Genomic DNA, 27,918 nt, shown 5'->3' with positions numbered 1-27,918 from the left:
TTTTCGCAAAAGGCGGGGAGGAACATGACTAGTCTCTGTAGCAGGCCTAAGAAAGATATACTAACCTAAATAGATAGCCTATACGTTCATATTAATAATTTGTATTTCAATATCCCTACCAAACTGCTCATAATATTCAGCCTCACATAAGAAAAATAACCCATTTATTTTAACGGCTATGTCAGGGTGTGTGAAACGAACTGGGAGCAAATAAAAAATATTAAACACATTTAAAGGCAGTAAGTAGGCTTATCCTGCTGTACTGTAAAAACCTGTAGGCAACAATAGCCTAAAGCTTTTAATCAGTCTCTGTAGGATTATATCGCTACAGCCAAGAGTTTCACATCACCGCTGATGGTGATGTCATTTTCCAAGAGAGCTGATTGGTCAGTAGGTGGTGTTCTCACAGAGTTGATCTTTTGTCTGGAACATAACCTGCTCCAGTGCAGGTTAGCCGTTCAGCATAAGTTGCCATGGAGATCTACCCCAGTAAGAAGTGAACCACATTCGTGGTACTGAAAACTCAGGGTTAACCCCGAAGTTACCTGGATAAGCTCAAATCCTGCTTCGTGGTACAGGCCTCAGGTTACTGTCTATGCACACATGTGAAACACGGAGCAGTGAAGCGTGTTTGTAACGTTCAATGTGACCGGCAGAAAATTGGATATTTCATACTGCTCGCACCGGTCACTGGTTGGAGCCGATTCAGCGAAAATAAACAGTCTTTTTCAGTCCCCAGCTGATCAATCTGCGCATCTCTAGCTGTAAAAGATGAGTTCCAGTCCAATAAGTTGTTAAACAAGCTACCAAATAAGCTAGGTAATGTTATAATAACCGAGTGGGCCCATGGAAAAATAATCGGTTATCGTAACTTTTTGTCATGATTAATTTATTAATGACCCAGCATCATCTGTATTAAAGACAAAAGAATCAGTTCATTCGATGTTTAAATGCATAAAACAGCCCTGCCAGCCTGCTTAACATTACTGGAGCTCCACAACTACTGACAGATTTGAACTGGTTTTCTACAACGGCCAAAACGAAGACCTAAAACGGAGAAGTTTGGAAACTTGCCGATCCCGCTTAGCGTTTTGAAACTCTGGAGGGAGATTTAGTGAAGACGGGCAAAAACGGAGAAACGATGATGCAGACGCTCACGCTCAGCTCTCTGATTGGGTCTTATAAGACATAAGTTGGTATTTTTATTAAAATATTCTGTACCGTGAAAATAACACTTTGTAGGACTATCTGCCTACACTTGTAGGCTACTGCATGTCGTCGTTTACTTTGTCTCCCAGTCTGTTTTCCGCCGCCACAGTCCCGTGTTATGTTCAGTAACAGTCTCCGTTTGTAAACTAAAATGAAGTAGTGTGGATGGGGCCTTAGTCACGAAGTTCCACAAGGATCTGTGCTTGGACCAATCCTGTTCATCTTATATATGTATGCGTCCTTTTAGGCAATATTATCAGGAAACACTCAATAAATATTCATTGTTATGCAGATGATACCCACTTGTATCTATCAGTCATGCCAGATGAATCAGTAGCTAAATTTCAAGCATGCCTGGATGTAAAAACCTGAATACAATTTTCTGCCCCATAAATAAAGATATACTGTAGTTACTTTACTAGATGGCATTTCCCCGGCCTTCAGTACCACTGTAAGGAATCTTGGAGTTATCTTTGATCAGGATATGTCCTTTAACTCCCACGTAAAACAAACTTCAAATTTTTCACCAAGGTAATATTGCGAAAATCAGGAACATCCTGTCTCAAAAGGATACAGAAAAACTGATTGAGGCCACGCATTTGTTCTCAAATGAATCCCTTAAGACTCTCCAGTTGATCAAGAATGCTGCGGAAAGTGTACTGACAAGAACCATAAAAAGAGATCAAATTTCTCCTGTCTTAGCTTTTCTACTCTGACTTCCCATGATGTACTGAGCTACTCTCTACACCTCTCCCTTAATCTTTGTTGACTATGTGTAATCTCTATGTGTAACTTTCGTTGGGCTACTGCATGTTCTCTTTCCTCCTATCTGAAGGTAAAGGGGGACAGTTATCCTTTACATTTTTCTGCAAAATATTATCTAGCCCCTTGAACTTGTTTCATACCTTCAGGCTTAGGTGCTATAGGCGGGGGTGATGGAGAGCGTTGCTGCTGTATGGGTGGGCTGCTGGGTGGGCTGCTGGGTGCTGGCAGAGGCTTTTGGGTTTTGGATTCACCTTGAGTGCCTGGAAGGACAGTAGAGGAGATAGATGGTTAGGAACAGTGGTGGATAGTAACTGAGTACATTTACTCAAGTACTGCACTTGAGTACAAATTTGAGTGTTTTCTTTTCATGCCACTTTCTACTTCCACTCCACTACATATCAGAGGAAAATATTGTACTTTTAACATTTTTATATTTATCTGACAACTTTAGTTACTAATTATCCATCCATCCATCGACAACCGCTTATCCTGCGTACAGGGTCGCGGGTGCTGGAGCCTATCCCAGCTGACATTGGACAAAAGGTGGTATACCCTGGACAGGTCGCCAGTCCATCACAGGGCCACACATAGAGAAACAACCACTCACATTCACATCTAAGGACAATTTTAGAGACACCAATTAACCTAGCCTGCATGTCTTTGGATGGTGGGAAGAAGCAGGAGCACCCGGAGAGAATGCGGACATGGGGAGAATATGCAAACTCTACAGAGAAAGGCTGAGGCAACTGGGGTTTGAACCTACGACCTTCTTGCTGTGAGGCGACAGTGCTAACCACGGCACCACTGCGCCACCAGTTCCTAACTATTACTTTTCAATAAAATTTTTATGAGGAAAAGATGTTAAAAGTTTATAAGACATGATGTCTTGTAGGGCTGACCCCGAAGAGTCAAAGATTCCATGCTTCGATGGGCAGAGCCTGATTCGACTGTCAATCTCATAGTCGAAGCTTCGCAGCAAAACAAGGATCATGCCATTTTGGTGATTTTGGAGAGAGAGAGAGAGAGAGAGAGAGAGAGAGAGAGAGAGAGAGAGAGAGAGAGAGAGAAAAGGGTCTTCAAAAAGCCTCAGTTTAGCTGGAATTTTACAGCGTAAGATGAAGAGATTGAGCGCTGCAGCTTCTCAAGATTAAAGCTGAGCTACCCCGGCTCGTAATCGCTGTGCACAAAAACACATGATTCGACTATCAGTCGACTATAGGCAGGACTTCACGATTCTGATTCGACTATGTAAATCCTTGGTCGGGGACAGGCGACAGTAGTTTAATTTTGTTTTAAATTAAACTACACAACAACTAAGTACAGCTGAAATGATTAGTCGATTGACAATTAAATGAATGGGCAACTGTTTCAAATGTAATTTTTCATGTATAAACATTTAATGGTTCCATCTTCACAAATGTAAAGATTTTCTGCTTTCATTTATATTATTTGAATTTAATTAGAATTTTTTATTTTAGGTTTGGACTAATGTTTATCAAAACAAGGATTGTCAGTGTTTGACTTTGGATTCTGGGTAACTGTGGCATAATTTCTGATTTTAGAATTTCTACAAACCAAAAAAACAATCAATTGATTCACCTCAACCAACTAGTAATGCATGAGTAGTAACGGTCACAGGGTACATTTTTCTTTCTACATTGATTGCTTTAACTAAAAATACATTCTCCTGATTATAGTCACATACTTTTATTTAAGTAACATTTCCAATACAGTACTTTTACTTGTGACGGAGTATTTTTAGTGTGGTGTTACTTAAATACTTGTACTTTTACTTAATGAATACATCCACCTCTGGTTGGGAATGAGGAAACCCATAAATTAAATTAGAAAGCATGATCATTTAAAGTGCTACTTTTAAGTCATTAAAAGTAGCACTTTGAAAGGTGTTGACATTAAAACATTAATAAGATGTAAAGACATTCACCTGAGAACGTTTGTAGCCCCAGCCTCTCCTGCATATTATATTAAGTTAGATATGGTAGAAAGTCTCCCGGATTACTATATAACACACAATATGTGTTCAAAGTTTTAAGCAATTGGAGGATTGGCACAACTCACTGCCACTATGTTGATGTTCTTTACTCCTCTTCAAAGTCAAAGATACAAGGAACGCATGAATCAGTGAGGTTTGTATGGACATGAGAGGCAGTGTGAGAGTATGAAAAATGGTTTGGTTAAAAAAATAAGATGAAGTACAGAAGAAGAGGCTACACATAGGCCTATTTTTAACAGTTGCTTTTCAGTTCTACTTACCAATCTTCTGGAAGTATTCCCTCTTGTCCCTGAAAGACTGCAGGTCATCTGGATCTGGCAAATCCACTGTTCTTTCTGGCTGTGGACATGTACACATGTCATCATGAGGTAAAACAGACCCTGTTATGGTCTAATGTTTTAGTTTTGTTATGGTAAAATTGTAAATGGACTGTACTTATAGCACCTTCTAGTCTTCTGACCACACACATTCATACACATTTTTTAGTGCTGTGCAACAATAAAATTTTTTATTGCAATTTATTCCCATGATTTTCTGCGATTAATCACCCAAAATTGAATAATGAATTCTAAAGTAGTGTATTGCGCACTTTGCATTTAAATGTAATGCTATAGACACACCATAGTGCAATAACATGTGGTTTGCAAACACTTTAAATAAATAAGGTGCTTTTTACCAGCAGTATTACCTTTAGACAGTAGCAATAAAACATTGTAAATCTCAACTTAAAGATTGATGTAATCAAATCAAACATAAAACCAAAGCACTGCCAGGGCATTACCTTTTATTTAGATTGTTAAAACAAGTTACCATCAGAGTCCAGAAGCCATGATCATAACATCATAACAGGCACCTTCTGAGCAACAGGTTAACATATATAAATCTGTTTTCCTGTAATAAATCTGTCTCCATGTTGTTCACCTGAGGAGCGCAGAGCAACCCTGCGGGGCTAAGCGACTGCGTTGTGATTTTAAGGACGTTCCTCAGAACGACATCTTCCCCAATACTAATCAGCATGCAGTGTGTAGCTATCCACTTCGCTGTGGCATTTGATCGCTTGTCTTGCTTTTGTTTATCTACTTCTCCCACACTCTGCATCCAACGTAGCCTAGACTGCCAAAGCCTCCCTCCACTGCTTGTTTGGGTGGGTGATTTGCAGGCTGATCAACATCCCACTCCTCCTGTGTCCCATGGTTTGACTGTATGGATATTCAGAACCAGTGAGCAAAATTGTCAGTGTTAATTAATTAATGTGTTAACGCGATAATGTTAACTTGCCTTGTCCTACTGTTTTTATATACTTTGAAGGAGAGAACAATTTTGTCAAGGCTCAGACTCTTGGAACATACGTATAGCCATGGTTGAGAATTTAGTGGCGATTGCCAACCTCTGGAAAGGCTTGCAGCCCTGGATTTACCCAGCAATTCTGATGCTGGGCATAACATGGAGCCTACCAGCAACCTGCTAGATTCATTTTCTGAGTCTGCAAGCTTCCAAGCAGACTCAAGCTTCTAGTCACCAGCCTTCACTCTGGCCTGCTAGCCTCCAGCCTGCACTCCAATCGATTAAGCTCAGGTTTTAGAGCCTGCAACCTGCCTGTCCTAAGCCAACTACTCGCCGGCCACTTGTCTGCCTCAAGTTTCTCAAGCCATTAGTGAACTGTTTGGGGAGGAACCCTGGTCATTTTCACAAGTTTCATGGAGGCCACAGTAGATGTGTCCTGCATTTGGACCATTTGTGCAAGATATTAACTGACCCACTGATAATTGTGCTTCTCATATAGGGAATTAGGGGATATGGTTGTAATACAACAACTCTAATATGCAGGACCAAACCAGCAATGAATGTATCCTTAAAACAAGTATTGTGTGTGTATCCAAAGCCTGATATATCTTATTCCTCTGTGCCACAGAGCACCAATGTTGTCCAAAAACTATTAAAAAAAACATCACTGTGCAACACATGTTCCTTCATTACCACGGACACGCATTTTGACTCCAATCCACAGCTGAAACTAGTCCCCAACAAATGCACTATTTGCTCCTCTTTGAGTAATGTTTGCTAAAAACTATAGTATCCAGCTGTTTTAGGAAATTAACCTTTTCTTAAATGGCACTATGTATTTCTGAATTGCTTTTAAATGTTTCTGTCCTCAGCTGTTGAAAGCCACAGACAATGTATGGAAGTCAGAAAGTATTGAGACGTAGACTAAAAGTTTGGTTTTGATTTTTTCACTGGATATGCTAACATTTAGATGATGAAGACAGTGACATATGGGGAAAATATATGATGATACAGAGTATCATCAGCAAACAACTTGAGCACATAGACTGGAAAAAATATAAATAATCCCTATGGGGAAATTGGGCCACTGCAGCAGTAACAGGTAAAACAGTAGTATGATACTTATGAACACTAATAGACGTTAGAGGCTACAACAACAAGAAAAAAACAAAAACAAATGGGAGGGTATAGATTTGAACACAAATAGGGTCAGTTTGTAGAAATGTGTAAAGAAAGCAGTAAATAACCAAGAATATAATAACGTGCAAAAAAGCAACATTAGAGGACACTACAAAAATAAAGACTGAAATACCTCTGGTTCAGGCTGCTTGTAGTTGGAAGTGCGTTTAGGTGCAGGTACTTTGGGTCGGACAGGTGGGGGGGAGGGCGAGCGTTCCCTTGACCCGGACTGACGTCTCTGCTGCCTCTCCCCCTGCTTTTTCTCCTGCTGCTCCTTCTTTTTCTCCTGCTCCTCCTTCTTTTTCTGCTGCTCCTCCTTCTTTTTCTGCTGCTCCTCCTTCTTTTTCTGCTGCTCCTGCTTCCTCTGCTGCTCTTGTGTCTGTTGCTGGGACAGACTCATTGCCTGCATGGTCATTTGCTGGGCCTGAAGAGGAGGAAGACAGAGGACAGCAAAGTACAGAATAAGGGAAGTTAGACACGGGTAGAGGGGAAAATACAGGATGAAAAAATGTACCATCATGCTATAAGAGTAGTATGCTAAGTTTTCTTGTCCTCACCATGAGAAAGGCCTGCTGGTTGATGAGGGCCTGTGTTGCTGCCATTTGCATGGGGTCAGTGACAGGGGGGGCAGCCATGGGAGTCTGAGGCATCATCATGGCTGTGTAGGCATGAATATGACAATTTTTCAGGTAGAAATGAACCACATTCAAATGCGTATTAGAGGAAAGTAACGATAACATTCCATGGCATGACATAGCAATCAACACACTCTATGCATATACCATGACTTATTTTGGGGGGTGGATGGGCAATGTTTATAGCCTTCTTCCTATATCAAATCATCAATTACATAAGCCAAAGTCATAGCATGTGTGTCATTTGATTCGTTTTCTTTAACCTACACTGTGTTAAATAATATCTATATCAAACTTGGAGTTGTCTGTGCATTTACTGAATTATCTGAATGATAGGTTCATGTAGGGGGATTACCTGGCATGGTTGGCATGGTTGGCATCATGGGAGTTGCACCATAGATGGGCATTGATGGGTTAACTGGAGTTGCTGAGCAGAGGCAAGACAGTAAGATAAAGACATTTTCACCAACAAGACAAAAGTTTGATTCGTGAGGCACAAATTGATATTTTTTGCTTACCCATAGGATAGCTTGGCATTGTCATAGGCATACCTGAAAAATCACAGTTCGCAGAGTGAGAAAAGTTAAAATAATTTTGAAAAGTAAGCTTTTCTTAGCTTAAGTACTGACACCAGCTCTGTTACTTTGCAGTTCTTAATGTAATTCTGATATTTTGTATTCCCAATATTTTATTATTGTTTTATTATTTATTTATGATTCTTGGTTGTGTACTCTGTATTACTGTTTCTCTCAATTGTAATTGTAAAAATTATAAACGCGCCACTTTTGTTGTTGCCCCCATTCATCATGAGCTGAACTCAAAGATCTAAGGCCTATTTCTCTCAAATATTGTTCACAAATCTGTCAAAATCTGTGTTAGTAAGCACTTCTGTTTTGCTGAGATAATCCATCCACTTCACAGGTGTGGCATATCAAGATGCTGATCAGACAGCACAGGTATTGCACAGGTGTGCCTTATGCTGGCCACAGTTCAGCTCATGATAAATGGGGGCAAAAACAGGGTTGCGTTTATAATTTTGTTCAGTGTAATTTTACTAAGTTTCTGCAGGGCTCACCAAATGAAATGGTCCTATATTATGCTCATTTTCAGGCTCATGCTTTTATTTTGGGTATCTACAAGAAAATGTTTAATTTAATATTCCAAAAAGACATTTTTTTCTCATACTGTCCATTGCTTTAGCACCTCTATTAACCATCTGTCTCCACACTTATTTTAGCTCCTGTCTCTTTAAGCCCCCCCTCCTTAAAAGCCCACATTCTTCTCATTGGCCTGTCTTGGCTTGGTGCTGAAACCAAGCACCAATGAAGTGCAGCATGCTTGCGTGAGTGGCCAAAACGTTAAATTACAACTTCCAGGTCTGTCACGTTATACGTTATACACACTGGCCCCAAGATACATTTTTTTGAGCGACACAACCCCCACAAAATGATTCATTTATCAGAATTTGATCCATTCCACTTCATCTTGAGTCTTACCACAATGCCTTTTTTGCTTTTCACACATTATTTTATGCATGAATTGAAGTAGTGTAAAGAGCGACAAAGTCTGCATAGGGATGAGGTCGGGACATCGATGTATAATAAGACCTGGATAGGGTGCCACCACTCAGCCTTCCTTCCAGTTTTGCCCAGTACCCAGTGGCCACTCCTAGTATTGCAGCTAAATATTCACCTGGGGCCCAAAAAAGCATTTTTAATCCATTGAAGTTTTATATTTGTAAAACATTCTTCAAGCCATATTTAGTGATTTAAAAATCAGTGAAGTCATCACAATGTAAGGTCTATGGACTAACCCTAATCCTAACCCTGGAAGAAAACCCGGAAGCCAAAAAGTTCTTTGGCAAAAGTGTCAGGCACCCAATAGGTGCCATCTTTGGCTCCGGTATCCCAGACCATTCTCTTCTCAGGGCGTCCAATACCAACGCTTTCAGAAAAAGTGACAAAGCGTAGTTATTTGACGCTAAAGATACCCTTCAGCGTGACGCTCTGGGGCGTCTCATACAGACCAGAAGTGCTAGCTAGTGCTAGCTACGTCCTTGTGAAAGGTGTTGACAGCCCCCTGAAGCCCCCCTTCCCTTACCGTTTTGAATGTTGAGAAAACTAAGATTATGCTTTTTTCAAAATCTAAGAAGTCTTCCAAGTATTTTTACTATACATGGTGAGCAGATCGAAGTCCAGTTGTACAAATATTTGGGTATATTAATTGATGATCAGCTCTTTTTTAGGTCGCACATTGATAAACACCAAAAGTGGTACCAAAGTGGTACCAAAGCTCAAACTAAAAATAGGAAATTATTTTAGAAACAAAGCCTGTTTTTCTTGGAAAACCAGGAAGAGATCGGTTGCTGCAACCTTTCTCACTGCACTCGATTACAGTGACCTGCTCTATAGAAATGCGCCTGGCCGATGTTTGTCTTTGTTGGATACTGTCTGCCATAGTGCTTTGAGGTTTGTGACTGGATGTAAAGCATCAACACACCATTGTACCTTGTACAAAATGATAAAGTGGCCCTCATTATCAGTGGCTCGCTTTTATTTATAAGTCTATGTTGCATATGCTCCCCTCTTATCTTTGCACTTATCATGCAACATCAGTCCCTATAATTTGCACTCTGGTAATTTGTATTTGTTATCTGTACCTCCAGTCCATATGGAGCTCGGTAAAAAGGCCTTTACCTATGCTGCCCCATCCACCTGGAACACATTGCAGACTGATTTGCAGTTGCGAAATCTGATCCCTTTTGGTGAATTTAAACACCGCATGAAAGACCTGGAAGTAGACGCTATAAATTGCTTTTAAAATAACTAAATACTTTAAACTTACGGTATGTATAAATTGTAATGGTTCTAATGTCGTTTGTTTATGTATTGTAAGGGTCTTGTTAATTGTTCTCTGTTGTTGTGCATGTGCTCGTGTTCATATTTGTAACTGTGCTTTGTCAATATGCTCCTATTTTGGCTAGGTCTCTATTGGAAAAGAGGTTTTAAATATCAATGACATCATCTGGTTAAATAAAGGTTAAATTTAAAAAAAACTAAAATAAAGACATTACCATCAGTAATGTTAGTGCCTAGACCTAAGTCACTGACTTTATGCATGTCGACCGGCTAACCCTACAGCTGTGCACATTGGCCGGTAGGGTTAACGTTAACCTCCTTTGTGTTGCTGCGATGAAGCAAACTGTAGCGTTTCTTACAGACGCTGAAGAGTACCTTTAGCGTAAAATAATTATGCTTTGTCACACTGTCTGAAAGCGTCGGTAATGACGCACTGAGATGAGAAAGTGTTGGATATCCACTTCTAATATTCTAAAAATTTGTCAAAAAACCAAAAGTTAACAAATGTACTGTACATCCTCACAGGTGAAGCTGTTCATTTGTGATCTAAACTGAACTATATCATTTCAGTCATTTAACTCCCACAATTCTGAAGAAAATCACACCTAGGTGGGAATTCTGCCCATAGAGTTAGGATTGGCCAGTGTGGGCTATGATCCTGATGTCATCTACGCACCTGGACTCGGCCACTGAGATAGCCGCAGCTGTCTCCCAGCGTGTCCTGCTCGGAGCAGACACGCAGCAGAATGCTCTTTCTTTCAGGTTCAAGAATGTTTTATAATGCAACTAGACTGTACAGTTATGGAACTAATTATGATTAACATGGTGTGAATGAATTGTATTCGGGAGATGGAGTAGGAGATCCAGTTTTACCTACCAGCTCCATACATGCCAGGCTGCATGGGTCCAATCCCTCCTCCTCCTCTCATCCTGCGGTTTAACATGGCTACTCTTTCCATGTCCTATGCAAACATAGAAATGATGTGTGATAATGATGAATAATAAAAATAAACGATGAAGTGATACATGACATTGTGAGTGAAAGCTGCCACAAACAGGAGTACAGTTACTGGAAAGCTAGAAGGAAACATAACCCCACTAAGTAATAAGATACAACCAGAGATACACAATCCACCAGAGACCAGTGAGCATGCTCAATACACCTTATGGTATAAAACTTTAATGCTTTTTAGGAACAGGCAAAAATAGGCTTTACATTAATTAAAGTTTAAATAATAAAATTAATTTACTAACCGGAGGTTCTTGGTCCAGTACAGGTTCAAACAAGTCATCAACGTAGGCATCCATCTGTCGACCACGGCCTGACAAAAAGAAACGGGAGATTAGGACAACACAATGATGTAGATGAGGATGGCCAAAATTACTCATTAGTGGGTCCAGGGACTAAATTGAGCTGTGACACCCCCTCCACCACCACTACTACCTCTGAGTGCACTGTGTATGTATCCTATCACCTTTAACTAAACAAATTAAGGTTATTTAGGGATATGCACTGTGTGAACACACTATAAACTTACATATTAAAAGGTATTTAAACCAGTTTTTGATTCAGTAGCATAATCATCTGTATGAATTACTATTCGTTTCAGTCCATTATCCCAGGACCAAGCGGCACACAGCACCTAGCCACTGAACTTAGTGGAGCATTTTGCAGCTAAAATGTTTTTCTCAGGAGTAACAGGTAAGAAAGAGTAAAACTTGGGCTTTAATTTGTGAGATGTCCCGAAATGCCACTCCAGAAAAATTGCTAACTGTTATTGTGTGTCTGTTGGGTGTGCAAATAGGGAGTTATTTGCCTTTTTTGCCCTATCAACTTTAAAAATATGTCAATGTTTACAGATTGTTGCACTGCCCCCAAGTGGACAAAAAATGTTATTAACGCAGGGTTATTTGTGTTCGTCAACAGTCAGGAGGAGTACGTGGCCTGGAGACAGTAGAACAGGGGTGGTGCAGAAGACCTCAGGTGGAGTACAGAACTTGAAACCAGTGACAACTGGGAGTCTGGCAGGTGAGCTGGTGGAGCCAGGGAAACAGGAGACTGCAGGACAAATCTGCATGGCCAGGCTCTTAGGTAGTAGACACATTAGGTGGAAGGTAGGCCATGTGTAAAGCAGTTTCTGGGGAAGCCTTCAGTATGCTTCAAACAACTATTTTGTGTTACCTTAACACCTCTGAAGGCAATATAGTAAAATGGCTACACTCAAAGACATGGTGAAAAGGATGTGAACCACTACTTTGTGTGACTTGTGTGAAAATCTGAGCATACTTGTGCATAAATATAGAAAATTCTAAAGGGTTCACAAAAGCACTACTGTAATTATGGTTTTGCAACTGGTTGTGCACATGAAAAGTGAAGGATGTAGTATAATAGTAGTAATAGTAAATTCAAACAATACTTCTTTCACACCTTTGCACACTGCATCTGCAGACTGCAAACTACTGTTTGATGATCAAATATAAGCATTACATTTGAGGCATACTGATGCCTACATCTCACAATGTAACACATACCTTCCTGTGGATAATCTCTTCCCCAGGGGTTTCCCTCAAAAGGAGGCAGCGCAGGAGCTTGCATAGGAGGTGCTGGTGGGATGAAATAATCCTGATCTATAATTGGCATCCTGGAGAGAAAGAGAGAGACACAGATAATTCTCTAAAACAATTCTGGATTGGACACAAAATCTATCACTTATTCACAAAATAATCACTTATTCACTGCTCTACCTGTCTACTGGGCTGCTAAACAGGTAGTCTGAGTTTGAAGAGGATGGAGTCCCTGGTGGTGGCAGCACTTCAGCTTCAGCTCCAGCCAGAAGATCCATGACAAAGTCTGAGCCAGACAGATCTGACCAGCCTTCATCTGTCAGAAGAGACACTGACCAACCCTGCACTGCCTCCGACACACCTCTATGACACACAAACACACAAGAGGGGAATGAAAACTCCCACGTGTAGCAGGATAAACCAGGGGATATGTACAGGTTCCACACAGACTGATATATTTCAAGTGTTTAATTTTGATGATTATAACTGACAACTAATGAAAACCCCATAATCAGTATCTCAGAAAATTTGAATATTGTGAAAAGGTTCAATAATGAAGACACCTGGTGCCACACTCTAATCAGCTAATTAACTCAAAACACCTGCAAAGGCCTTTAAATGGTCTCTCAGTCTAGTTCTGTAGGCTACACAATCATGGGGAAGACACAATAGGGATAACCGCACCCTGGAGAGGATTGTGAAACAAAACCCATTCAAAAATGTGGGGGAGATTCATAAAGAGTGGACTGCAGCTGGAGTCAGTGCTTCAAGAACAACCACGCACAGACGTATGCAAGACATGGGTTTCAGCTGTCGCATTCCTTGTGTCAAGCCACTCTTGAACAAGACACAGCGTCAGAAGCGTCTCGCCTGGGCTAAAGACAAAAAGGACTGGACTGCTGCTGAGTGGTCCAAAGTTATGTTCTCTGATGAAAGTAAATTTTGCATTTCCTTTGGAAATCAAGGTCCCAGAGTCTGGAGGAAGAGAGGAGAGGCACAGAATCCACGTTGCTTGAAGTCCAGTGTGAAGTTTCCACAGTCAGTGATGGTTTGGGGTGCCATGTCATCTGCTGGTGTTGGTCCACTGTGTTTTCTGAGGTCCAAGGTCAACGCAGCCGTCTACCAGGAAGTTTTAGAGCACTTCATGCTTCCTGCTGCTGACCAACTTTATGGAGATGCAGATTTCATTTTCCAACAGGACTTGGCACCTGCACACAGTGCCAAAGCTACCAGTACCTGGTTTAAGGACCATGGTATCCCTGTCCCTTAAAGCAACACTATGTAGTTTTTTCAACCTTCATAACATATTTCCAAGACCCTTGAGACGGTGTCTGTATCGCTTTTACTGGCACTACGTAACTTCAGGGTTCAAGCAGTAATCCGAGCACAAAAAGAACTACAAAATCCGACTGCTTTACAGCATACCTCACTTCCTCAAATTCTGACGCGAGAGCCCGTCTCTATGTTGTTGTCATGGCTGAAGCAGCAAGTAAAAGGAAGAAGGCAAAAGTTTTGTCAGAGGAGACTAGAAAGCGAAAAAGGGAGAGTGACTAAATAAAAGGCCGGACGAGGATCAATATTGGTCCAGCTTTTGCTCGCTGGCGTGAGCTAAAGGAGGAGGAGGGGTGCCCGACCGATGCTGATCTGACCGTCATGCTGTTGGACTAGTAAATAACGTATATTGCTTGCATACTATCTCTATTTTTTTGAATTTGTTGTCTGTCTGGCTATCGCTAGCATTCATTTCTGATTTGAGCATTGCAATTGATGACATGCAAATTTCAAGTTGGACACATTCTGCCAGCGTGAGCTTACTGTGAGCTGAGATCAATGACTGATCTCGCGGCATTTGCAAAGAAAAATCAAGCAAAAGTGTGATTCCAACTTTGTGCAGCCGGAGAAAAGCAACTGCGGCCGCTGGACTAGGCGCCTGCAGCCACCTTGCTCCGGCTTGGTTTCAATGTCATGTGACATGGTGACGTTTTGCAGCACACAATTTCTAACCAGCATGCCTTATTTTAAGTCCAGCACGCATCATGTTAAGTCAGCGCTGCGCAGCGCCGCATGAAGTCAAACGCACCTCATGACAGATTTTACAACAGTGGTAGAAGACAATACTGTTTCCCAACTGTAGGGGGACCCCAAGAGCAAAAGTTACATAGTGTTACTTTAATTGGCCAGCAAACTCGCCTGACCTTAACCCTATAGAAAATCTATGGGGTATTGTGAAGAGAAAGATGCGATACGCCAAACCCAACAATGCAGAAGAGCTGAAGGCCACTATCAGAGCAACCTGGGCTCTCATAACACCTGAGCAGTGCCACAGACTGATCGACTCCATGCCACGCCGCATTGCTGCAGTAATTCAGGCAAAAGGAGCCCCAACCAAGTATTGCGTGCTGTACATGCTCATACTTTTCATGTTCATACTTTTCAGTTGGCCAACATTTCTAAAAATCCTTTTTTTGTATTGGTCTTAAGTAATATTCTAATTTTCAGAGATACTGAATTTGGGATTTTCATTAGTTGTCAGTTTTAATCATCACAATTAAATGAAATAAACATTTGAAATATAACAGTTTGTGTGTAATGAATGACTATAATATCCAAGTTTCACTTTTTGAATGGAATTACTGAAATAAATCAACTTTTTGATGATATTCTAATTATATGACCAGCACCTGTATGTGTTGAAACACAAGTTAATGGAGGTAAATACACTGCATGTTCAGAAGTAGAGCAGTACCTGAATTGAAGAAGCCATGAGGCCAGCTGCTCTCCTGTGGTCCATGATTCTACTTCAGTTGTCAGTTTTTCATCTGAGAAAACATATCATAGGCTTGTTATAGGCAGATATTTTTTATACTGGAGTTGTAAATAACAAAACTGGTCCAGTTCACAGTAAATTGGTTACTGTTTTTCTAAAGAAGTTCTCACCATTGAAGGTGTGTACTTCCAGCAGCATGGAGCCCTTCTTCTGGTTGGTGGTCCACTCTAGTTGTATAGGGGGGTAGATGCGGGCAGTGGGAGCTGGGAGCTGCAGAGATGTCAGCAGTTTGTGTTGGCACAATGAGCGGTACTCTCCTGGACCATGATCAGACACATACCTGCACAGGAAATACTGTAGAATGAGTCACATACAGAGGGATGATGTGGTTTGAAAGTGTTTTTCAGACAGGGTATAGTAACAAAATGGTAAATCCCACTATAAGCTTGTGGCAGTCCACACCTTTCCTACTATTATTTAACATTTTTCTCAAAAAGCCAGTGCATGTTTGGTGCTGGGTGGACAGTGTTTGTTTTTCAGAGCTTTTGCTCTGGTGTGTGACACTAGTCCACTACAACTTACTTTTATTTCCCCCGCTGGACGAGGACAGACTGTTTTTGTGTTTGTTGAACATATAATTTAGAATCCGGAATAAGATCGTTATACGCCACATAACAGCTATAGTGATTTCAAGTCTTGTAACTGGGCAGAGATATGTTTTTAACTGTGTTATTGTGACCTGAGCTTCATTGTTGTGATTTTAATTTTGCTGCATCCTGTTTATTGCTGTGTGTTTTGGTGCCTAGCACGTTTCATTGTGTGTGGAGCCAATAACTGCGCTTTATCCTGACCAAAATCCAGTAACACCACTGCCACATTCAAGTTCACTGCCGGGTTCCTGTGTGATAAAGTGGTAATTACTGTGTCTTACCACTGTATATAGGATCTTTTGTGTCTTTGCTTGTGTTAGTTCCTGCCACTGCATATGAAGAAAATAAATTATAGTGCCAATATGTTGTTGCCATAAGCCTTATACTCAATATGTACTACAGTATGACTTCATACCATTAAGATTTAGTTTAGCCTCAAATAGTGCACAATTTATATTCTCCGCCATTCCCTGTTGATAAAAAAAGCTTAACACCTACTTGAGCAGGGGTTTGTCCATTGTTGGTGAGGGGGTGAAGGCACTGAGACAGCAGGCCAGCAGCAGCCAGCCCCTTAGATTGTCCTTCTCCTGCAGGCCCCACATTTGGTAAACCACCTGGGCCAGGATCTCATCTCTCAAGGCTGGCCGGTTCTGACCCTTCTCGACTATGTAGTTACCCAACATCTGCTCCTGCCAGCCACTGAGGTCTGACTCACCTGTAAACCGCAAAATCTGAGAAGAAAAGGATTGAAAATAATAAATAAATGAGAGTAAAAAGAATGGAATGTATCTTAACACAAACACATTTAATTGCTTCTACATACCAATTTATAAATCTCCAGGGCAGTTCTGGCATCTTCAGGCTCCAGAGAGGTGAGGGGTCTCTGGAGGGGGTATCCCTGAGGCTGGCACCATGTATCCTGAAGAGGATGCACAAAGAAATACAATCCCTCTTATTCCATATATGTTGGTGCAAGATGATTCTCCATGTTTTCAGTACAAATAATAATTTTATTATTTTTATTATTTATTTTATTAACAGGCACTATTTTATTATGTTTACAACACAGGTCACAGCTAGTGGCAGCTACCTGTTAGCGGTTACTTTATTAACAAGAAAAGTCATCTGTCCATCAAGAAACAAAATGACTTTCCTTTAAAACTGGAACTGAGGAGCAGTCCTGAGCTAATGTGACCATATTTTCAAATTCCCAAACTTGGATCCTTAAGTGTGTGTGTTTATTACACCAAATGAGTTTTCATCGGGATGGTAAGAAAATTATTTCAGCATTTAGCACACCTACAAAGCACACCAGTCAACACCATGGCAGTCAGCATAACAGCTAAGCAATACCATACTGACTGCTATTAGAAATAGCTGCAAGCGATGCTTGCCAAGACTCATGGGCTTGCAAAAGCCTTGGATTTACATTCATCAGGTGGACACAAACACCACTCCACATGAATGCTAGTGTTGCTCTGTGTCTAATGCATGTGTAAACACCTCAGGCAATTGTTTGCTAACATGTTTGCCATAATAACTGTATGATACAGGTGAAAAGAAAGTGAAAATATGTCATATCATTAATACAGGTTTAAGAGCAACTACATGATATATTATTTGAAGAAAAACACATTATTTATATATCATTTAATTTTTCGACTGGCATCATATGGAGTAATTACTTTATTTGTTTTTTAACTTACACACCTGAGACATCCCATAACCCCATCTGAAGTGTGAGGTGGAGCAGGATTTACAGTGTAATAAACCAGGACTGGGTTATAAATGTCTGCATGTGTGTGCCCCCACTTGGCTCACCTTTAATATGGACTTGGCATAGCGAGAGAATGGGTATCTGTCTATATCCAGAGGCAGAGTGAGGTTGTGTTCAGCCTTCACCTGAGGACGTGCAACCTCTGTGATCCCTGACACATGCTGCCGCGCTGGTGGAGAGAGAAAAGACGATCACAAACTAGCCTAACACTGGCAGCAGAGTGACACATGTGCAGATTGTAGTATTATCAAATCATTCTATAGAGCTGACCTGCTGCACTGTGAAGTCTGGCTGACAGCTCAGCAGGGATCTCCAACATCCCCACATCCTAACAGGAAAACAAGCAATAGGGATTAAGCAAATGTTACAGTACAGTTAATACAAGATAAAACTAGAACGTCAGTCTGTTTGCTGAGGTTGAAAGTTGTATTTCTGATGAATGTTACAACAGGCTCTCTATGATACAGGATTAAATAATTGCCTTACCATTCCCGGAGAGACAGACTTAGTCTTTGCCACCGCTTTGACTTGGTTCTTCTCGTGAAATTCCTAAAATTGACATACACACATGTCAGTCATTGACATGAAAAGTCACTGATACTGCTTGTCATCCTGCAGCCAGTATGATTTCATCTCATAATCTTTAAATCATATAAATCCTGGATCTAGCATCCGTCACCTGAAGCTTGTTGCTGATCCAGTGTGTAACTCCTCATATAAGTTATCCTCTTGTTATCCAGGTACTTCAGGCACACTCAACACTCCCTTATCTCTGCCTGAGAAGTGTGGTCAGTCCTATTCTTAGATACACGTCTTATTATATACTTGCGCACACCCACAGTCCTGATGCCCCACCTCATACAAAGTCCAGAAAGGTTTTTTTTTTCAGGAAGTTTACAGCTGATGTCTACAGATGGCGATGACCAAATCCATCCAATGTATCTCTGTCATTACCATTGTGTAAAGTATTTGAGCATTTGTTTTTCATGGTCAGTAGTTTAATCTGCTCTTGATCTTCCTGAATATACTGTAGGTATCGGACAAAGTTTGCAGGACAGATTAAACATGGGTGGGCATATGTTTTATTATGGCATCCCTTCAATAATCACAGTTATCCAATAACTCAAGAGAAATGGTCTCTGCAACACACAGGCAGCCCAACCCTGCACTATGTTAACACGAGAGGATTTACATGACTGCCCTACCCAAACCAAACAAGTGTGTCACAAATCATAGCAGATCAACACACACCCATCGACACTTTATTTTATCATTTTAGGAACCAGACTTTAACCCAGGCGTCAGCTGTTTGTTTCCCATGAGAAACAAATAGTCAACATTGATTTATTATGATTTTGATTTGACTTTTTAGTTATGCAACGTGAGTAACGTAACTTAACTTACATAAGCACCATCCTTATTTTAACCCAAACCATGATCTTTTCCTAAACTTTACCAAGTAGTTTTGGTGCCTAAACCTAACCAAATCGCAGTGTTTCACAAAGTTATAAAGTCATATTTATTGGGGGAAGTAAAAGTTTTAATGTCAACTATGAAAGGGAAAATGTTTTCAGTATTTTTGTTGGAGGACTGAATTTGTCCCAACCACTGCTCTGGAAATTGCACTGTTAGAGAGATAGATTTGGCTAATATCAAAAGATAATTAATAAATGTATTAATATTATTACGATTATAAATAAAGCTTAATAAATATGGTCACCACCTGGGATCACGGACCAATAACCAAAAACTCAAAAATGGGTTTGTCCATCTAGAAATGCCAATATTTAAATGGTAAATGGACTTGTATAGAGCCTTCCTAGTCTTCCAACCACTCAAAGCACTTTACACTACACGTCACATTAACCCATTCACACACATTCATATACTGATGGCAGAGGCTGCCATGCAAGGATCCAACTGCTCATCAGAAACAGATACTAATACAATACTGTAGTTGATTATGTTTCTTAACTCTCCTCTCACTGCTGATCACTTCACTTCCTGCCCTTCTGTTGATCGTTCGCCACACCCTGATTAGTTTCACTTGTCTAGCATTACCTTAACCCCACTTGTTTTGTTTATAGATCACTTTTTTAAAACCATGGGACAAAGTGCTTCACAGAGGCAGAACAATAAAACACAGAAGTCATAAAACCATCAGGTTTTGAAGAAAAACAACTTTTTTTAGGAATTAAAATGTATTTAAAAGAAAATTAAAAGTCTAGTAAAATCAGGAAAGGCAATTTCCTGAAAGTGTGTTTAAAGAAAAGATTTAAAGGAGTTCTCTGACTCAACCGATCTGATTTCCTTGTGCAGGCTGTTCCAGAGCCTCAGGGCCCTGACAGCAAACGCTCTGTCCCCTTTAGTTTTCAGCCGGGCTTCTAGAGCAGACAACAGACCTCTGCCCAAGAATCTTAAAGTACATGCCGGTGTGTATGGTAATAAATGGTCAACATATAGCAGGGAGAGAGGCCATGAAGAGCCTTAAAAGTAACCAGTAAACCTTTTCTATTCTGAAGCATACTGGGAGCCAGCATAGGATGAAACAGGAGTGATGAGCATCGGTAAAGGTCTTCTGGATTCCTGATTGATGGCGACTTGTCTGTCTAAGGTTAGCTTGAAGGTAAGATTGGATTGGACTAACATCAGTCAGTCTGCTACTTCTGTCCAAACTGAAATGTCGCAAAAATCACTGAATAGGCTGTTAAGACATTTTCCAGAGATGTTCATGGTCCCTAGAGGATGAATCCTAATGACATTAAGGTACTCCTGACTACCAGCAGCATCAAAGATTAAAAGATCTGGTCCACAGTGGCAGTGGTGGAATGTATACTTTTAAGGTACTTGTACTTTGAGTATTACAATTATACCACTATACACATACTACTTTTTACTCTACTACATATTTCACAGCTCTTTCACAGTTACTATTTACTTTGTATTATTGTGTATTATCGACATTCTTATGTATTTAAGGATAAAATATGTTACTTTGTTATATATTAAACTACCACTAAAGTGGTTTCAACTTAAATCCAACCAAGTAAACAGCTAAAGTAATAAGAGGCTGCCGTGCGAGGTGCCAACTGCTCATCAGAAACAGAAACGAATAATTCACATACACTCACACACACCGATGGCACAGCCTTTGGAACCAATTTGGGGATCAGTATCTTGTTCACGGACACTTCGACATGCAGACTGGAGGAGCCGGGGATCAAACTGCAGATCTTCCGATTAGTGGGTGAACTGCTCTACCTCCTGAGCCTCAGCTGTTTCATTATATTTTAAAAGTGTGCTGCAACCACGTAGAAAAACTGACCCTATGTAAGACTCTCTGGGTAACACTGTGCATTATTGGTATCAATAAACCGTAAACGAAACCAGAGGTAGCTGCAGTTCAGGTGGAAACTATGAACACTGTCTCCATTTTCCAATCATTTTCACAAAATGATCCTATCATAATCCAACACTGTCCCCCAAATCTATGAGTCAAACTCTCGCCAAATCTTGTTTTTGAGTTCCTTACACTTCTTTTCTAAGGTATAGCTCATGATGAGTCCACCTAGGCTTTAAAAGCTGACATAGGCAGCCTGTGAGCTGGAGCCTGGCAAAGTCACTGTTCATAGTCCAAGCCTCATAAAACACTAACGCCAAATACTGACAGTAATACAACTGAAGCAAAAGGATAAAAACATATCAAAATTGTCAGTTTAGTTCGCAGCCAAGACAAGAAAGAAAAAGCAGATTAAACACAGGAAGCACAACATGAAAGACGTTTTTTCCAGACTGTTTTGAAACTTGATACAGGCTATTCCAGTGCCTATTTTTCATTACATTCATGGTGCGAGCTATTTCTCAAGTGAAATAAAGACATTTTTGCACGTGATGTGATGCAGAGGGTAAAAAGAAAGAGAAGCAGCCTACCTGTCAGAGCTGGTGAGCTGGAAGCCAGACAGGTTTCAGAAGGCGGAAGGAGTGATGCAGTACTGCTTCAAATTTCACTGAGAGAGGTTGAAGTCCAAGACCGGAGTGTGGCTGAGGTTTAAGCAGGGTGTGTGTGTATGTGTCCAAGTTACATGATTAATGCAAGATAAGAAAGCTAGTTAAAGGACAGCGATGACATTTTATTAAGTGGCTGTATTATTGTCAAGGAAGATGTTGCCAGTGCTGAAATGTGTACAAGAATGAACACACCCAATGCACTGTTTAGGGCACAGCAGTCGTCAGTCATGCATTTAACTCTATAACTTTTTGTCTGTCAAAGCACACAGTTCAATGCCTTCAGAAGAAAATCCTTTGCTAAAGTCATGATCTTGATTATATGATTTCCCTGGGAACATGTCCTGGAAATCTCCCTTAAATCTCTTATTCAATCAAAGACACTCCACATTTCAACTAATTTACAAGAAAGAAAAAGAAAAATATTAAATATAGACTATGTTCTCATAGCTTACAAGAAAGTGACCACAAACATCTGCAATAAATAAATACATATTGCTATAAATACTGCAACTATTAAATCAACAAAGTCCTGACTCTGCATGGCATAACGGGAAAAAGCAAAGACACCATGGGGTTGTTCACTCAAATTAAGATACCTATCTGAGATTTCGGCCTCCACACAGTGATGGTGGCTGGAATTTAATTTAGTAATAAGAGATGACATTTAAAAGATTCAACAGCAACATTACTTTCTAGGCACAGTTTCCTGTGGCGTTTGATATGCAGAAAACACTGTCAACTGGTTTCATCAGTAGAAAGAAGTTCCACTAAAAACTGTTCAATGCAAGGTTTGTGGATTAACCAGAGTAACAGAGACATGTTTCTTTAAAGACACATTGTTATTAAATCTTAGCTAAATCGTGTATAATGTACATATGTATAATTCTGTTTTGACCACTTGGAGGCAGCAGAACAACACTGACAAATGATCCTCTTATAAAGTCATAACAGGTTAGCAAAATTGTAAAAGGTTGCCAGTACACTACACATCCAGCAGACACAGAGGTATATTAGCATGTTTGAGTTCAACATTCTCCTCTCTCCTTTCAGCTCTACTTTCAGCTCACTACTCCGCTGTGTTCACCAGCTAGTCTCTAACTGTGTCTGTGCTGTTTGGTGCTGAGCAGGTAGTGTACGGTGGGTCTGTCAGAGCTCTTCAAAGGTTAATGAATTTGCAGTCTATAAAACCAAAGCAGAGAACAAAAAGAACTTATAAGGCTCTGAGCTTAGGAGAGAACTGCCGAATTGATGATAATTGCTGTGGTTTACAGGTTCGATCCCCCGGCTCCCCCCAGCCTCCATGTCAAAGAGTTCTTTGGCAAGATACTGAAGGCCGCCCCATCGGGAGTCTGTATGAATGATTTAATTTTATTTACATAATTCTCTTTGGGTTTGTCACTATGAGCAACACCTACACATTTGATTTTATATTGATTAGTGTATGTGTGGAGCAGCAACACAACATTTATGTAAGGTCACTTTATACATGTATTATGGCCAATGCGTTTAACAGTTTCATGTTTCCACATACAACAGACACAGAGACACAAGGGTAAGGGAGATTTTAGTTTGGTTGAAGAAACTAATGTTGTTCTGTATGATAAGGTAAGAATTGCCTTTAGTTGGAAATTCTGCAAACACACATGGACAAACAATACAGGCAGCACAGTTGGTGAAGTCATTTGAGAGGAAATAAAAAAGAATGGCGTACAGCAAACTAAACTTTGACCCAAAACATGGATATCAGGGCCTTATCGCCCAGAGGGCACGGACATATTTTTCCTATTACAACTCATATGGTGTTGCGTTAAGCTGCTAGTATTGCACAAGAGACATTCGGAGCAAAGATTTATAGAACAATAAAGTCAACAAAGATAAGGTTGTCAGGAAACGCAGCCGAGGACTCTGTGGTGGGGATATCTCTCTCTCTCTCTCTCTGTCATATCTACCTTCCTCCAATGGCGTCTCTTGATGGTGTTCCTGGTTATCATCATCACCGCCCAGAACTGGGTGAAGGACTGCTTCAGACGCTTATAGTACCTCCTAGAAGAAGACAGGGGGTAGCAACACACAATCACACAGTGCTCCACCTTAGTATACCACTCCCTGACCTCATTTCAGCCCTCAGTTGAAACCTAAACTTCCTCTCAGCTCAGCTTTCTGCATCCTTTAAGTCTAATAAGGGTCTAACGATTGGGAATAAAGATGCAATGTTGGAATAATTTAGTAGGAAGTGTAGAATAATGTCAAACTGTTGCATATTTTGGATCTAACATTGCATTGTATTTCTATTATTATTATATTTCTAATCAGACTATGATCTTATAAAATGGTAAAATATTAGGTTCTTCTATTTGATTTCTAATTGGAGTATAATTTGATAGAATAGTGTCTAAGTAAAGTATATTTTGGGTCTAATAGTTATTACATGTGTTGTCCAATTATAGTCAAATGTAGAAGTATGGTGTCTAAATAAAGGTTTGTTTACTGCCTCAAAAAGAACATTTTTACATATAGGTCTGGTCTCATTTGATCCAAAGTACAGCTTTTTACATCTTACAGGCATACTATAAAATAAATTGCGACCGAACAATTTAGGTAGAGGCACGGAGAGGGACAGAAAAAGACTTAACAAACTGGTTAGTGGGGCTAGCTCTGTCCTGGACTGCCCTCTACATTCCATAGAGGTGGTGGGTGAGAGGAGGAGGTTTGCCAAACTGAAGTCAATCATGGACAACACCTCACCCCCGTCATGAGATAGCTATAAGCAGCTACTCCTGCAACAGACTGCTACACCCACAGTGTAAGAAGGAGTGCTACCACAGGTCCTTTGTTCTGATGACTTTTTAACGCTATTATTAGGCAAGTAAGTATTATGAATACTTATTTCTTATGCACATTTTCCATCTCCAAACCATATGAACTTGAATGCTCACTGGAGTTAATCATTTACAGGTGATATGTATTTGTGTCATGAGGGAGGGTATGGTGAAAGTGAATCACACCTTATATCAAGCTGTGCAAGATTATTAGGCAGCTTCGTTACTTTAGGTAAAATGGGTTAAAAAAGAGATTTAACTGACACTAAAAACTGAAAACCTACTGCCACTTTCTGAAAGATACTTTCCTCAAGCAGTAGTACAGGAAGAAGTCATCAGCATTCAAGAAGGCCATGATCTTTATGCAGGACAATGATCCATCACATGCATCAAATTACTCCACTGCTTAGCTAGCCAGCAAGGGCCCTAAAGATGCCCAAATAATGACCTGGCCTCCATCCTCACCTGACTTGGATCCTATTGAGAACTTGTGGGCCTGTCTCAAATGTCAGATTTACAGTCGGAAAGACAAGACACCTTTTTGAACAGTATTTGGGAGACTGTAGATGCTGCGTCAGTGAAAGTTGATCAAGAACAGATCAAAAAACTGACTCCATGGATGGATGGCCCATAGCAGTTATTGAAAAGAAGGGTGGCCCTACTAAATATTTTTGAAAGGCCCTAAATTTTATATAATTGTCATTTTGTGTTGTCACACTTACTCTAAAAATTAAGAAAGAAAATCACTTTTCCTTAGTTAAACATTCAGGTTCGAGGTTCATTTATATTTTGGATTGACTGAGGGCATTGTGTTTGTTCAACAATAAAATTAACCCTGAGAAATACAATTCTGTATGATGATGTAGTTTTGTTATTAAAGAGGTGAACAAGAAACAATGACAAAAAAACCCATCTATTTTAAAAAATTCTATTTTCCGAAAAACAGTATTGAATCTAGAAGCAGGGACAGATTTATCAACCTGATACTCCTCTCCTCTCTGTTCTCTCTCCTTTCTGTAACTGGCAAGGGCGTTTCTTTGGGCTGAAAAGTGGTGGGGACATTTAAGGCTCAGATTAGGGATGCAGTGATACACTTGCTCGATATTAGAATAAATATTCACTACTGTGATATTTGATTCTGGGGGTCCTTCAGACCAGTTTATGGTTGAAATATCTTTTATATATATATATAAAAGGAAACACAAAATTCCGGTGTAAGGTGACAATACAAAATATAAAAATTATATAAAATAATATTAATCAGCCACTTGTTTTTTTAGCTTAAGTTACTTTTTTGGACAATGCACATTTGTTTCTTAGATATTTACATTGCATGTTTCTTATTGTGCAAATAAACCTTTCTCAAAGCATTCTCATTTAACAGTTCTTGTTGCAAGCAATTTATCAGAACCATTTAACCATTTTACTTTCAAAAAGTGATGGGGACATGTCACCAGTGTAAATGACACCTATGGACAATAAACTGAGTATTGATCACCACATCACAAACATCCACAAACACTGTCCACAAAGACTTTTAGTCATTCATAAACTCAGGACTCAGTCAGTCAAACCAAACCTACTGCTTCTCCTGTACTGTAGTGTCACTGAACCCATCCTCTTGTACTGTGCTAAATGCTACTTCACCATGCTCTCTCTCACCAATAAGAATAAGCTTCTTAAAATTACTAACACCTCCTCCAAAATAACAGGACGTCCCATTCCCAACCTGCCAGCCCTCATTAATACTGCCACTGCTCCTAGAGCAACTACCCTAGTACAAAATCCCAGCCACCCTCTCAACTCATGCTTCACGCTTCTCCCTTCTGGCCGTAGATACAGACAGCTGCTCTACAAAAAGGCACGCTTCAGAAAAAGTTTTGTACCCTTTCCTCCACTGAGGACAATAAAGAATGACTCTGAATCTGACTATGGTACCTGGCCTGGTGTCCTCGGATGTGGCTCTGGATCACAATGGCTTTCTGTTTGAAGAACTTGAAGTTCTTCCTGCAGAGGAAGCCTCTGATGTTCCTCTGGATGGTGATGGCAGCCCAGGTCTGGGTGCTGATCCACTTCTCCTCCAGCTGCTGATACAGAAGCTCCTTGAGGAACACCTGACACAGACACACACAAATATCCAAACATGTTGATGTGTAGAGTAAAATCATCAGTGTCATGAATGGGCAGTTAGGCACCTTGGTGAGTCCCAGCTGGTACTGTCCCTCCTGTGCACAAAACATGTCCAGTAGAGCCATCGTCTGCTCTCTGTCTGACACCTCACCCAACCGCTGGGTCAGGAGCACTCCATATCTGTAAAACAAGAACACACGCTGCCTTCAAGCTCTCTTAGGAGGTCCCTTAGAGCAGAGGGTGCTCAGCTCGACCTATTGCATGCCCTGACCTATCAGTAAACCAGGCTAATCAACAACCAGAGACCATCTTGGGATGGGATCACACCAGCCGCAATGCCAAATCTGTGTGTATGCTGCAATGTAACACGTGCAGGGTTGCATTGAATTTGCTTAAAAAAGATTTATATGATAATTAATTGGAGCCACAATATTTAATAATAATACAATAATTCCAAGTTGCACCACAAACTCCAGACATGTGGTAAAGTATTGACACCACACAGGAAAATAAAGACTATACTGAAAGGTAAAACACACTCGCTCTGACCCTTGATGGATGAGTGGGAGGGGAGTGTTATGCTATTTGGGTTGTGTTAAAATTAATTTAAACGTATGTTGTGATTGTTATAAATAAACTTATTAAAATTTGGTTACACTTTCTTCTGGTCCAGCAATTGTCATGGCCATGGCCATTTTGGACATGGTTAAGGAGTTCCACGCAGCCCATACTGACAAGCCGGGTGAAAAGTTTTTTCCCTTTTTATTTTAACCTCACGTTTATGTGGTTTTACCTAAATCCACAGTAAAATATGACCAATAAAAAAATAGGGGATGCTATGTATGTTTGCAGCACCTCTCAATAAAGTAGGAGTACTGTATCCGTACGGGGAAACCCTCTTTCCTGATGCGAATGGTCTCCATCATCCCAGCATACCTCAGCTGGTCCGACACATAGTCTATGTCAAAGATGCCGGGAACCTGACAGAGGATACGGGAGGCACAGTACATGGTCATACATTGTCAGCTGATGTTAAGACACTAGTTAAGCATCAATGTAAAGTATCTGGTGCTACCTTGATGTAGTTTGGCTTCAGACAACGAATAAAAGTGGTTTTGCATCTAAGAGTAGAAGGACAAAATATTGATACAGGTTATTCATCAAGACAAGTGCTTAACCTTAGACCTACAAGCAACTAAAGAAAGGCTGAGCAGCATCAGACAGCTGTTTTGTAGAACTGATATAAATATTCCTGATT

At 40.3% G+C, this 27,918-nt stretch overlaps 1 protein-coding gene across 1 annotated transcript in view; it reads right to left on the bottom strand.

The window, feature by feature from the left end:
- myo15b (myosin XVB) overlaps positions 1 to 27,918 on the bottom strand; it is a 67,815-nt gene that overhangs the window by 19,937 nt on the left and 19,960 nt on the right. Inside the window, exons 20-41 of the mRNA XM_038736135.1 lie at positions 27,736 to 27,781; positions 27,516 to 27,640; positions 26,726 to 26,840; positions 26,469 to 26,644; positions 23,661 to 23,754; positions 18,190 to 18,252; positions 17,974 to 18,031; positions 17,748 to 17,872; positions 16,750 to 16,845; positions 16,425 to 16,657; positions 15,447 to 15,616; positions 15,256 to 15,328; positions 12,690 to 12,872; positions 12,477 to 12,586; positions 11,199 to 11,266; positions 10,822 to 10,906; positions 7,605 to 7,637; positions 7,442 to 7,513; positions 7,009 to 7,109; positions 6,585 to 6,875; positions 4,249 to 4,327; positions 2,115 to 2,234 (exon numbers count right to left, since the gene is read on the bottom strand). Of these exons, the coding sequence (XP_038592063.1) occupies positions 2,115 to 2,234; positions 4,249 to 4,327; positions 6,585 to 6,875; positions 7,009 to 7,109; positions 7,442 to 7,513; positions 7,605 to 7,637; positions 10,822 to 10,906; positions 11,199 to 11,266; positions 12,477 to 12,586; positions 12,690 to 12,872; positions 15,256 to 15,328; positions 15,447 to 15,616; positions 16,425 to 16,657; positions 16,750 to 16,845; positions 17,748 to 17,872; positions 17,974 to 18,031; positions 18,190 to 18,252; positions 23,661 to 23,754; positions 26,469 to 26,644; positions 26,726 to 26,840; positions 27,516 to 27,640; positions 27,736 to 27,781 (2,516 nt within the window). The remainder of the gene's footprint in view (positions 1 to 2,114; positions 2,235 to 4,248; positions 4,328 to 6,584; positions 6,876 to 7,008; positions 7,110 to 7,441; positions 7,514 to 7,604; positions 7,638 to 10,821; positions 10,907 to 11,198; positions 11,267 to 12,476; positions 12,587 to 12,689; positions 12,873 to 15,255; positions 15,329 to 15,446; positions 15,617 to 16,424; positions 16,658 to 16,749; positions 16,846 to 17,747; positions 17,873 to 17,973; positions 18,032 to 18,189; positions 18,253 to 23,660; positions 23,755 to 26,468; positions 26,645 to 26,725; positions 26,841 to 27,515; positions 27,641 to 27,735; positions 27,782 to 27,918) is intronic.

This window comes from Micropterus salmoides, unplaced genomic scaffold (genome assembly GCF_014851395.1).
Source record: "Micropterus salmoides isolate LMB-PRFRI ecotype aquatic unplaced genomic scaffold, ASM1485139v1 Ms_hic_scaffold_21, whole genome shotgun sequence".
NCBI classification, from domain to species: Eukaryota; Metazoa; Chordata; class Actinopteri; order Centrarchiformes; family Centrarchidae; genus Micropterus; species Micropterus salmoides.
The sequence above is the reverse complement of the archived record's forward strand: the minus strand, read 5'-3'. Positions and strand labels throughout refer to the sequence as shown.